The sequence below is a fragment of the Nannospalax galili genome, unplaced genomic scaffold (genome assembly GCF_000622305.1).
Source record: "Nannospalax galili isolate Female #2095 unplaced genomic scaffold, S.galili_v1.0 scaffold251, whole genome shotgun sequence".
Taxonomy (NCBI): Eukaryota; Metazoa; Chordata; class Mammalia; order Rodentia; family Spalacidae; genus Nannospalax; species Nannospalax galili.
In genome coordinates, this window is record NW_008329576.1 from 660,384 (window position 1) to 672,394 (window position 12,011).

General features: G+C 52.4%; 4 protein-coding genes across 9 annotated transcripts in view; 1 reads left to right on the forward strand and 3 right to left on the reverse strand.

The window, feature by feature from the left end:
- Map3k12 (mitogen-activated protein kinase kinase kinase 12) overlaps nt 1–239 on the reverse strand; it is a 17,439-nt gene extending 17,200 nt beyond the window's left edge. For 3 of the 4 annotated variants that reach the window (XM_008838776.3, XM_008838768.3, XM_008838751.3), the window contains exon 1: nt 28–238. The gene's annotated coding sequence lies outside the window, so the exon portion shown is untranslated. Of the gene's footprint in view, nt 1–27 lie in introns of all 4 variants that reach the window. The other variant, XM_029566334.1, reaches the window with a different exon arrangement.
- Nucleotides 240–1,496: 1,257 nt separating this feature from the next.
- On the forward strand, nt 1,497–6,898 carry Tarbp2 (TARBP2 subunit of RISC loading complex). 2 transcript variants are annotated; one of them, XM_008838788.2, is made up of 9 exons: nt 1,497–1,892; nt 2,438–2,607; nt 3,733–3,835; nt 4,386–4,481; nt 4,982–5,054; nt 5,271–5,388; nt 5,689–5,816; nt 6,114–6,315; nt 6,460–6,898. In XM_008838788.2, exons 1-9 carry the CDS (start codon nt 1,840–1,842, stop codon nt 6,615–6,617), a joined length of 1,101 nt encoding a protein of 366 aa, XP_008837010.1. In that variant the 5' UTR covers nt 1,497–1,839; the 3' UTR covers nt 6,618–6,898. The 2 variants fall into 2 exon arrangements, with proteins under 2 accessions (XP_008837010.1, XP_008837015.1); XM_008838793.2 differs by lacking the exon at nt 1,497–1,892 and adding an exon at nt 2,026–2,139.
- Nucleotides 6,899–7,120: 222 nt separating this feature from the next.
- Npff (neuropeptide FF-amide peptide precursor) lies at nt 7,121–9,801 on the reverse strand. Of its 2 annotated transcripts, XM_008838861.2 has the most exons (3): nt 7,736–9,801; nt 7,410–7,531; nt 7,121–7,307 (listed from the first exon to the last, which is right to left on the reverse strand). In XM_008838861.2, exons 1-3 carry the CDS (start codon nt 7,838–7,840, stop codon nt 7,205–7,207), a joined length of 330 nt encoding a protein of 109 aa, XP_008837083.1. In that variant the 5' UTR covers nt 7,841–9,801; the 3' UTR covers nt 7,121–7,204. The 2 variants fall into 2 exon arrangements, with proteins under 2 accessions (XP_008837083.1, XP_008837078.1); XM_008838856.2 differs by having other exon boundaries at nt 7,410–9,801.
- Atf7 (activating transcription factor 7) overlaps nt 7,121–12,011 on the reverse strand; it is a 124,888-nt gene continuing 119,997 nt past the window's right edge. Inside the window, exon 13 of the transcript XR_003850462.1 lies at nt 7,121–7,531. The gene's annotated coding sequence lies outside the window, so the exon portion shown is untranslated. The remainder of the gene's footprint in view (nt 7,532–12,011) is intronic.

A 12,011-nucleotide genomic window follows, 5' to 3' on the forward strand; every position in this document is an offset into this window, starting at 1 on the left:
CCCCCCGCAACTCGCCCAGGCTCTCACCTCGGGGGCTCCGCGGCCGCAGCACAAAAGGCGGCGCTGCTGCAGCTCCGCTCCGGATGCTGCTCCCGCCTCCTCCTCCTCCTCCTCCTTCACTCCTCCCCCCCACCGTTGCCCTCCACTGGACCCAGGGCGCTGTCACCGCGAAGCTTGTGCGGAGTTCAGGTGCATCGGAGTCAGCCCCAGCTTTCTGCCCCCACCCCCGACTCTAAGCCCTGTCCCCACTCCACTTGAACTCCCGCTCCTTCCAAGGCCCCCGCCCCTGGCCCCCCGGGACGGACACGCCCTGAGCGGGGGATGCTGCGCTGGAGCCGCCGGCCTCTTAAAGGAGCCCGCTGCTTCCATCCGGCGAGTTCCAGGCTCGGTCCTGGCCGGCCTGGGCCCTGTGCCTCCTTCGTGGAGGTGTTCTACGGCAGTCCCAATTTGGGCCACATGCTGATTCCCATCTTTATAGACTCCTTCCTATATTCTCCAAGAAAGCAGCCCCTCAGATAGGAGTCCAACCTTCTGGCGTTGCCCCTTGTCATACCGATCTTGCCAGCCAGAGCTGTCCTTCTCCTGTCACTGCTCCAGTTTCACCCAATTGGAATTCATCCAGTCCCTTCCCCCTCCAGTGTTCCTGGATGACCCCCATTATTCCGATTCCTCTGGACCTCCATTCCCGCCCCTTCATAGGCAAGACATCTTCCCAAATACATTCTCAAAACACTCTGAATCGCGTTTTTCATGATCTCTCTCCAAGGTCACAAGATTTCCCCTACATCTTTCAGCCGAGTGGTGTCAGGACCTTGGGGACCCACAGGTGAGCGTCCTGCTCTGCGCCTAGTTGATTGTTCTCTTGCTCTTGTTCTTTTCAGCTGACTCAAGAATACGGTAGAGAGAATAACGAATGCCTCGGCCCATCTTATGATTCTCCGGCCCCAGACTGCCAGTCAGTTAAAGAAAAGCTCATCAAGGCCAATCTAAAAAGGGAAGGGAAGCTTAAGAAACCCAAAGGCTGCGTGCAGAGTTGAAGAAAGGTGAAGGACAATCTAGGAAAGAGAAGCAGGTTTTGTGATACTGAGGCCTGAGGGGCCAGGGGATTATGCTGGGGGCTGTGAGTGAGCTGTCCGAGAACTTGGACCTACACAGCTCCAGAACTCTGGGGGTAGAGGGCGGGTGCAGCAAGGAACCAGGGTCCGCCACCGGCCTCCTCGGCCAATCACAACCTTCCAAGAAGGCGGGGGAGGGGCCCTTATACTCCATGTCCCCGCCCCTCTGGGCCAGGTAGCCAACCTCACACCGCCTATCGCAGTCAGAATGGCCAATAAAGCCGCGAAGCCTTCAGCACATTTGGCCCTACTCCTTCAGCTGCCACCAGGGTGACACGCGCGCTCCTGGGGGCTGTAGTTTTTTCAGGAATTCAAGGGCCCCCAAACTCGAGGGATCCCTTAGCGCCCCCGCCCTCAGTCGCCCTATACGCATGCTCACAGTCGCGACGGGGGGAGGGGGGGCGGTGCGGAAGGGAGAAGGCGGGACGACACCAGAAAACAAAAAACACTTGTAGCTCGGGAGGCGTCCACGGAGGGGTCCGCTCCTCCCAGAAGGCGGTGCGGCCGCCAGGGCGAGCCACGCGGAGGGTTGTGGGGCGGGTAGCTCCGCTCCCCATGGAGGCCCACGGAGGCGGGTGGGCGGGAGACTCCATATCCCAGCATGCCCCGCGGCGGGCCCTATCGGCCGCGACTCCGGGGTCGGCCCCGGCCCTAGCTCGTCGGCGGTGTACTGGGGGGCGTGAAGGCTGTAGTCACCGTGGCGCCCGCAGGGACGGAGGAGGGAATGAGCGAAGAGGAGCAGGGCTCCGGCACCACCACAGGCTGCGGGCTGCCCAGGTGAGCTGCTTCGTAAACGACCCCTGTAGGCCGAAAAGTGTGCGGCGATGCAGAGGAATAGCGGCGCGGCCCCAGCATGCACCTGGCCTGAGGGTTGTTCCCGGCAAGCACTGGGGTAGTGGGCAGTGGTTCCCGGCATGCACTCGGGCAGTAGCCACCGCCTCCAGCTCTAGTTTGGGGTTGGCTTCATTCCCAGATTGCACTGGTGCTCTGGGCTTTATGCCCCCACATTCAGTGCATTTATTTGGTGGGTACTAGGTTCCTGGTCTGCACTCTGCCAGGGGGTGATGCACGTCCAATCAGCACTAGGGCTCCGGATCCCTCGTCTTAACTGAGACAGGAACTGTATATTCACTTGCCTTGGGGTAGTGGACCTTGTTTTTCCAGCTGCACCTCACATTTAACCCAGTCAATGGATACTATACTGCTTGGGGTTCCGTGGACCCTATATCCCCTATAGTGTGGCTAGGGCTGGTGTGGCATTGCTTGGCCAGGTGGGTGCAGAAAGGGGAAGTGTGACTTTGGTCTTTGCCCCTCCCTTCCAGCATAGAGCAAATGCTGGCTGCCAACCCGGGCAAGACCCCGATCAGCCTTCTTCAGGAGTATGGGACCAGAATAGGGAAGACGCCCGTGTACGACCTTCTCAAAGCCGAGGGCCAAGCCCATCAGCCTAATTTCACCTTCCGGGTCACCGTTGGCGACACCAGCTGCACTGGTGAGGAAGGCTTTTGAGCAGCCTGGCTGGGGTGTGCATTCACAGGGCTCATGGCTTTGGATCAGAGAATTTCTTCACAGTCCTCTGCTTTAAGGCTAGGGAGGGAGGGAGAGATTTCAGGGCAAAAGCTACTGTCTGAGACTGGGAGAATAGGGCTGTGAAAGGGGAGAATCAATGGAGAGAGCAGGATCTGCCATAGGATCTGCTAGGTCCTTATCACCTCAGAAGAAAGGTAGATGAGGCACTGAATTTTTAGTGGATATTTGGAGTAACCAGCACTGACTGCTGACTTCTATATCCCATATTGAACAAAAGGAAATAGTATCTGAGATTAAATGGCAATGGCAGAGTGGAGCTTTGACTTCACAACTGATCCTCTGTTACCTAGTTGTTGAGGGAAATGAAGGTGTTTTGCAGATGAAAGGAAGACAGAAAAAGTCTTTGCCTCTAAAGTGCTGGAGCTCAGAAGTCCTGCTTAAGTCTGGGAGTTAATGGAAGACAAGGGCTGTTCTAGTATCATTTCTGTTGCTGTGACAAAACACTTCAACCAAATACAGCTTAGGGGAGGAAAGGGTTTATTGGCTTAAATTCCAGGTTCCATCATTGGGGGGAAGTCAAGGGAGGAACTCAATTAGCTAGTCCAGTCACATCCATAGTCAAGATCAAAGAGAGAGTGGATGAATCCTTGCTGTCTTTAATCTGCACTGCTTTACTTCTCACCAAGGAAGTCACTTCACAGCCAAAGTGTAGCAGGAACTATGGCGGACGCTGTTCCTGGCAGGCAGAGTTATGCTCGGCTAGCTTTCTTGTATAGTTCAGGACCACCTGCCTAGGGATGGTACTGTCTACAGTGAGCTCTATCATCAGTTAACAATCAAGACAGTTCCCTATAGACCAGTCTGATCTAGGAAATTTCTCAGTTAAGGCTCTCCTCTCAGAAGACTCTAGGCTGTGTCAAGTTGACAGTTAAAGCTAACCAGAACAAGTGCCTTTCCAGTCTTGGCAGGGGGAGGTTGGTCAGAGGGCTATTGACTCCCTATGGCTGTGAGGAGAGAGGCTGTGGGGTGCTGTTTTCTCTGCCGTCCTACCAGTGACCTCCAGTATTGCCCACACCCCCTCTCTCAGGTCAGGGCCCCAGCAAGAAGGCAGCCAAGCACAAGGCAGCTGAGGTGGCCCTCAAACACCTCAAAGGGGGGAGCATGCTGGAACCAGCCCTGGAGGACAGCAGGTGAGGGAGGAACAGCCAAGACACTTCTAGAAGCCCTGCTGGAACCTCTGCACTACCCACTCCTCCCCTTAAGCCTGGCCTAGTGACTTGTGGCCACCTTGACCTGGCTCTTTCCTGAAAATTTTCCCTAGAGCTAAACATGGTGTTTCCAGGATGTCTTGGGGGAATAGCCAGCCCCTTTGAAGGGCGGTGGCTGCTGTGGAGCCTGGGTTAGGGGGCAGGGGGTGGAGGCCTAAGGATAATGAGTTGTTCCTGGCATGACCCTTCTTTCTAGCAAGATAGCCTTTGCTCTTCCACGTTCAGGTTGGAGATTATTGTTGCCATGATTCTTGGGCAGGAAGAGACCCTCTTTTTTGAGTCTCCCCTTTTTTTGGTCCTTTTGAGCCAATGTTGGTTAGCAAAGGATCCCAGGAGGAAGAGCTGTTGTTGAGGCTCTCTGAATATGGCTAGGTTGGGAAGGAATTCTCTCAGGGTCTGGAAAGGTCAGGAGGACCTCATCCCCCATTCCCTCCACATGGGTGTGAATCCAAGGCCCCCTTCCCGCGGGAAGCTCTTTTTCTCCCCCAGACTCTTCATTGCCTGAGGACGCTCCAGTTCTTATTGTTGAGGAAGTTGCTGCTCCTGTTCCATCTTCTATTCTAACCAGGTATCCTGGGTCCCCTGACAGCTCTGAGGGAGGGAGGAGAGGGCCTGGCCCCATAGCCCTTGGATCAGGTAGGTTGGAATGTGGAGGCCTGAGGGTAAACACAGAATAGAAAGTTGAAAAATTTGCACTAGCTGGTAAGTTTTGCGATAGGTAATTTATGATGCTTAAGGAACCATGTGTAGGATGTTGGATATGTTTAAGTGTCTTGCCAGTCCCATTTTCTGAGTTGTCCACAGGATAGTCCTGTGTTTAAGATCCATGGGGTGTGTTTCCAGGACTGGCTGTAGGCCCTTTTCCCACTATCCGGATGCTCCTGGGAACTAGAGGGCCCTCAATTAAGAGCAAGAGAGAGGATGTAGGAGGGAGCAAAGCTGGATGTTTGGGCACATAGCTGCCTGCCTGGTGGGGAACTGGGAGATGGCAGTGATTAACACTTGTGCCCTGGGCAGCCCAGAAAGAACCATTCTCCTCAGTGTTGGTCTGGGCCCTTTTTCCTTCAGGACCCCCCCCATGGAGATGCAGCCCCCTGTCTCCCCTCAGCAGTCCGAGTGCAATCCTGTCGGTGCTCTGCAGGTGTGCCCCATCCTCATTTTTGTGTGTGCTGTCTTCCTGAAATTAGGGCTGTGAGCCAAGGGTGTGTGCTTGTGGGTGGGGTGGTCACCCAGGCTGAGGTCCTTTCCTTTTCCATCCTTCCTCTTCACCCAGACTCTGAGGTTCCTGGGTGGAAGCCTGTGTGGCCGAGGAGCCTCTCCTCACTCAGCCTTGGGCTCCCTGTGTCTCCCTTTCAAGGAGCTGGTGGTGCAGAAAGGCTGGCGTTTGCCAGAGTACATGGTGACCCAGGAGTCTGGGCCAGCTCACCGAAAAGAGTTCACCATGACCTGCCGGGTGGAGCGTTTCATTGAGATTGGTAACTGGGTAGAAGGGGGTTCATACAGCTTCTGTCCCTTCTGCACTCCAGCCCTGAGCACAGTCGTTCTGAGTCTGGCTCTGTTGTATCCCAGCTCTCTTTGCTTCGCAGCCCCTTGCTCAGCTCCTGCCCCTCTGCTTCCTTGCCCCTACCCATCTTTCCCCCTCTTCTGGCCCTCCAACTTCTCAGGTTCCTCTTTGCATTGTCTTCCCCTTGGGGGACCCTTAATCCAAGAATAACCTGGAGGGAAGCATTGGTCTGTTAGGAATCCGAGTCCAGCAATGTTTTCCCCACATGCAGGCAGTGGCACTTCTAAAAAGCTGGCAAAACGTAATGCAGCAGCTAAGATGCTGCTTCGAGTGCACACGGTTCCTTTGGATGCCCGGGACGGCCATGAAGCAGAGCCTGATGATGATCACTTCTCCATTGTGAGTGGCTTGTGTGGGCCACGCTCCAGGTCACATGGGGAATTGGGTTGGGTCTCGGAAGTGGGCCTGGACTGGTTCTGTCTTCCTACCAAATCTAGGACATCTTGAGCCCTACAGGCCCCTCAGCCTGTACTGCACTGTAGGCCCCTGATGAGAGCTAGCCTAGGACAGAAGGCAACTTTTTACTGGGATGAGGAAGGCTGCCTGGCCACCAGGTCAGGGTCCGGAAGTTGGAGGGTGCCAGATGCTTGGATCCCACAGTTCTTAGTTGCTTTCTCACTCTCCTCATCTCCATAGGGTGTGGGCTCCCGCCTGGATGGACTTCGGAACCGGGGCTCAGGCTGCACCTGGGATTCCCTTCGTAATTCTGTGGGAGAGAAGATCCTGTCCCTTCGCAGTTGCTCTGTAGGTTCCCTAGGGGCTCTGGGCTCTGCCTGCTGCAGTGTCCTCAGTGAGCTGTCTGAGGAACAGGCCTTCCACGTCAGCTACCTGGATATTGGTACGGCTGGTTGGTGTAAGAGGGCTGGGGATGGTGGGACTGGACTAGAGCAGATATAAAGAAGTTCAGAGGGTTTGGTGATCTATACCTTGCCTGGTGTTCCCTCTCCCCAACTCTGCCTCCCTCCTGTCTTTTGGTCTTCAGAGGAACTGAGCCTCAGTGGGCTCTGCCAGTGCCTAGTGGAACTATCTACCCAGCCAGCCACAGTGTGTCATGGCTCTGCAACTACGAGGGAGGCAGCCCGAGGTGAGGCTGCTTGCCGTGCCCTGCAGTACCTCAAGATCATGGCGGGCAGCAAGTAGCACTTCAGCCGCAGTGATGGATGAACCTTCTGCTCCCTGCTCCTCCTTCCCCTGGGCTCATGTACTGGTCCAGCTCTGGAACCCTCCAGAGGTTTCAGCTCTACCTCTGACATAGACTGCCTGCTTTGAGACTGAGAGAGGCACAGGAAAACAAGAAGCCAGGAACCATAGGGCCCTAGCCAGCACAGGATCTGGCCTCATTCATCCTCATGATGATGAATGGAAAGGAAATTAAGATTCTACTGGAGTCCAGAATAAATGCTGCTCCTTGGCCTCTTAAACCCTGCTTTCTCTGGCCCAGGGTCATTTGGGTGGCAGAGGTCAGCATTGTGTTCATTCCTCTGCTGAGCCCTCCTGCCCTTGCAGCAGACAGGAGGCGGGTACATGGCCTTGGGGAACCCAGTCAGCAGCATTGCTGCAGTTTGGGTGGGTGGAGGAACAGACAACTGTGACTGTTGCCCTTGGACTCCCACCACCTCCTGAAAGCCTCATACAAACATGGATTCAGAAGCCAGACCATTTTATTTGGGCTTACACAGCACATGGGATGGTGACCATGTATGCAAACATCATGGGGGATGGTACTGTTACTTCTTCCCAAAGCGCTGAGGGGCAGCTAGGCTCCAGAACTCTCCAGCCCGGGGACTCAGCTGTTCCTTGCTCCAGGACCTCCAGGCATTTCTGCCAAACCTGAGGAGAGATTTATCCTCAGAAGGCCTTCCCTCTCATCTCCCTTCCCTCGCCTCTTCCTCTGCTCCCTACCCTTCCCAGCCTCTGCCTGTTCAGACTCACCTCTGGGGCTGAAAGAGGAAGGCTGAGCTCCGACCAGGTCTCTCAATGGCCTGGAGCAGGGAGCGCAAGAGTGACCCTGGGGTTTCAGCGTGCTGTGGTAAGTGGGATCCATTATTTTCCTCCTGTGGCAGGGAGGGAAGATGGGCAAATACCCTGGACTCAGAAGGCATGGGGAAAGGAGTGGCTTCTAGGGGCAAGTTGTAGGAGCTGAGGAGCCATTTCCCTTTGAATGGAGACTTTAGCAACCAGAGAACATCTAACCCTAGAGCACAAGTCTCAGCTGAGATGGGGGAAATAGTGCCCGGACAGGTTGTCTGCTCACTCACCAAAAAGTCCTGCTCTCCTCCATCATGGCTCCCTGGTTCTTCAGCATGGCCCCAGTCCATTAGCAGCAACAGCAGCAGCAGCACAGTAGCTGGCCTGGAATCCATGCTGCCACCCAGCCTCCCCACCGCCACACCAGCCTCTTATACCTGCTGTGTCCCGTCCCCCCTCCCCAGCAGCCTGGGGGGGAAATCTAGACAGGCAATGGAAATGCATGGCTCTATTAAGAGCCACCTGGGATCCCCTCCCATGGCCCCCTGGGGATTTGCTGCTCTCAGCTTCCCACCCCCAGCCCTTAAGCTTGGAGTTACAGACTTTATTAGATGCATAAATCCTGTCTCCAGAGCTCAGGAAGCATTAATTGCAGATGGTTTGTCAGAGTTAGGCCTTGGGGGAGGGGGCTTCCAAGAACCCTCCAATCCTTCAACAGGTTGGAGAGCTTCAATTGATCACCCCTTGTTCCTGATTTGACAAACCTTGTCAGAAGGATTGGATGTTAATGTCCTGGATGAGCGGGAACTAGGATTGACATGTAGCCTAGGATGACCTGGCTTGGTCCCCAGCATATGATGGAATCCCCAGCCTTAGGAACCTCTGGGACAGTTAAACATGGAATCACTACTGTGTGATTTTCCTGTGGGTGGAGACTGATGGGATTTGGGAGTTTACAGAGTAGTGGTGGCTTCTAATTTATGGACAGTCTTAATCTGCTGGCCAGAACGGAGGAGCAGGTCTCCATAGGAGCAGGTCTCCATAGCTGAAGCTCTACTGCCACCCTGTGGCCACTGTTCCTCACTGCCAAGTCCAGCCATTTCCTTTTTCTTTTAAAGTAGCCTCGGAGGGCTAAGCTGACGAGGCCTCAGGACTTAAAGGTAGGGTACTGTTGGGCTGGACTGTCATTTTGTTCCACCAGCCTCTGGTCAGCACAACTTCTACCTGGCTCTGGTTCTGATATACTGGAGCAGGTGACTAGAATCCTGCTTCAGGAATAGGCAAGGTCACAATTCCTCCTTGTTAGAGAAGGGCTCTTCAAACTTACCTGGTAGTTTTCCCTAACCCTAGGCTCATCTGAAGTACAGGTGTCAGTTGCTGTGTCTCTAGCATATGCTGAAGAACCATGGCGGGAAGGGCCTTTGCCTCAGCTTGCTCCTACCCAACCTTTCAACCTCACTTTCCTCACACATGAGAATAGGTTGAACTATTTCCTAGGGGAAATGATTTGGGATGCCTTTTGTAGTAAGGCCTAGCTGACATTCTCCAAACATTAGCTATGAATGCCTTACCATCTCCAGAAACATTCTTTGGGCATATTTATCCCTGTGTCAAGCTAGCTTTAGCCTTCTGGTGGCCTCCACCAGAGGTTATCATTTGCTCCATAAAAATCTCAGAACATATATCACCTTATACATAAAAGTCCTTCATAGGTCTGAAGGCATTTCATCCATCCGTGCCTTTTTTTGATCAAGGGAAGTGCTTTATTGGAATCAGCTTAGAATTTAAAGTTGCAGGAGGTAGTTTTGTTTTTCTGTGGTTCTGGGGATCAAATCCAGGGCCTTGTACAAGTGATCTACTGTTGAGCTACATCCTCAGTTCTAGAGCAGGTTTTGATCTGACTGCTCTGGACAATGCAACCTAAGGTTAGGTTAACTTTTTTGTAAGTTTTGTCTCATTAGTGATCCCACATAACCTGACATTCCTTAAAGTTACATCTTATGATTCACTGCTGCTGCTTTTTGTTGTTTTGGGTTTTTTAAGGCAGGGGCTGTGTATGTAGCCCAGGCTGGTCTCCATTCTTAGACTCCCAAGTGCTGGGATTATAGGTGCATACCACCACACAAGGCTAGAGCTGTTTTCATCTTTGCTCTTGTAATTGTCTGTGTGACTTTTGTAAACCTCAGTTCATCACCAATAAAATGAAGCAACTTACATGCTGGAGCCCCGAGTTCAACCTCCAACACCAAAACAAAAAACTAAAACCAACCTGTTATTCAGGTAGCTGTTTTGGGGGCTGGAGAGATGGCTCAGCAATTAAGAGCAGTGGCTGCTCTTGCAGAGGACCAGGGTTCAATTCCCAGCACCCACATGGTGGCTAACAACTGTCCATAACATGGGTGCACTTACATGTATGCAGACAATACACTTCTAAAAAAATAAATTTTTTTTTTTGGTCTTTTTGAGACAGGGTCTCCCTGTAGCCCCAGCTGTCCTAGAACTCGCTCTGGAGACCAGGCTGGCCTCGAACTCACAAAGATCTGCCTGCCTCTGCCTCCCAAGTGCTGGGATTAAAGGCGTGCACCACCATGCCCAGCTAATAAAAATATTTTTTAAAAAGAGCTGCTGTAGAGCCAGATCTCTGTAAGTTCAAGGCCTGCCTGGTCTACACAGTGAATTCTAGGCCAGCTGGGGCTACAGGGAGACCCTGTCTTAAAAAGAACAACAACAACAACAAAAAGCTGTTGTGAACAGCTAATGCACTGAATACAAAGCATTCTCATTGGGTCAACACAGAGCAGGCACACTATTCACCACACTGTGGCCTGAGTACTCAGGGTCTGGGTAAGGCTGCATTCAGAAAGAAGCTAGTCCAGCTGGCTTTCTACATTCCCTGGAGTTACAAATTAGATATCACTCCTTACACTGCTTTGCCTCTAGTCTTGGCTTTTTGTAACATCCTTTTTTGGACCCCTGTGTGCACCACCTTTTTGTTTATGTTTATTGGAGGGACATATGCCACAGGGAATGTGTAGAGGTCAAAGGACAACTTGGAGTTGGTTATCCCCCCCACCGCGTGAATTTGGAGGCCCAAACTCAGGTTGCTAGGTTTAGAGCCATCTCACCATCCCTCCTGTGTGCTCCTGAGCACAACACAGGGAAGCTCACCACTGGCATCTTTCTACTTCCTTAAGGAGGTTTTTCCTACCAAGAAACCTCAGAGGGACTTGCTCTGTCTTTTGTCAGGTTCTCCAGTCTGGCTCACTGTTTTCACCTGCAGTGGTAACTGTAAAACAATACTTAGATGTAAGAAGTACCAGGCTAACCTGTACTTCTTCACCTGTCTCCAAGCAATACCTGTTTTCTTATCAGTTCTTGCCAGCTTCTAAACAAAGTCTGCCACACACTTCCAGACTAATTTCCTCCTTTTTTTTTTTTTTTTTTTTTTTTAAAAAGATTTATCGGTTGGTTTGTGCATATGAGTGCAGGAAGCCAGAAGAGGGCATTGGATTCCTCTGGGAAGATACAGGTGGTTTTGAGTCTCCTAGTGTGGGTGCTTGGAACTGAGTCCTCTGCAAGAGCAGTCCATACCCTTGTCCATTCATCTCTCCAGCCTTTCCTCCTCTATAGAAAGTTTCACTTTGTCTATTTCTGGGTGCACTCTCCACCTATGCTGCACATTTCTTGAGAGTAGGACTTTTTTTTTGGGGGGGGGGTCTATTTGAGACAGGGTCTCTATGTAGACCAGGCTGGCGTTGAACTCACAGAGATCCGCCTGCCTCTGCCTCTGAGTGCTGGGATTAAAGGTGTGCACCACGACACCTGGCAAGGACCTTTTTTTTCCATTGCTGGAAGAGGGTGGAGACAAACCACTGAAAGAGAAGAGGGCACTGGCTTTCAGACACTCCATTCCCCATCCACATGAAGCACATATTAAGTTCTCTGGTGAGTATTTCTGTCATGTCTTGTCTCCAAAGCTGTCCAAAGATCTGAACTCTGTCTTCTGTCACACCGTGTCACAGAAATTTGCCTTCTCTATAGAAAGCAGAGGTGGGAATCCTTGCTTTTTCTGTTCTAAAAAGTGAGAGTGAGGAAGGTCACACAAAATCCCAGTGAATCTCCAAGAGTGGCTAGTGGCCCCTGTGGGGAGAGTGGGGAAGCACCAAACATACCATGGTTCTCTGGATAGTTTAATGTTATATTTGCAGCATAAATAAGGCACGATATATGTCAGGGCAAGGGAGGAAGGGAGAAGGCAAGGCTGGGGGATAAACTGCTACGTGGCATGGAGGAAGGAAGGATGGTTAGGGAGAAGAGTGCGAAGCCCCAGCCTCAGCCCCACCCCGGGAGATTGTGAGAGCCTGCTCACAGGGGTCATGCTGAATGGGGTGGAGGGAAAGGAGAAAAGATAACTTTGTAACAAAACAGCCCATAGCATGGCATCCTCCCACCTGGCAGGGTCCACCACTAGAGCCTGGGGAGACCCAGACTGAGTTGAGTTCCTTGAGGAGGAGAGGTATTGCTACATGTCAAAAATATATAGATGAACGGAGATATAATCATAGA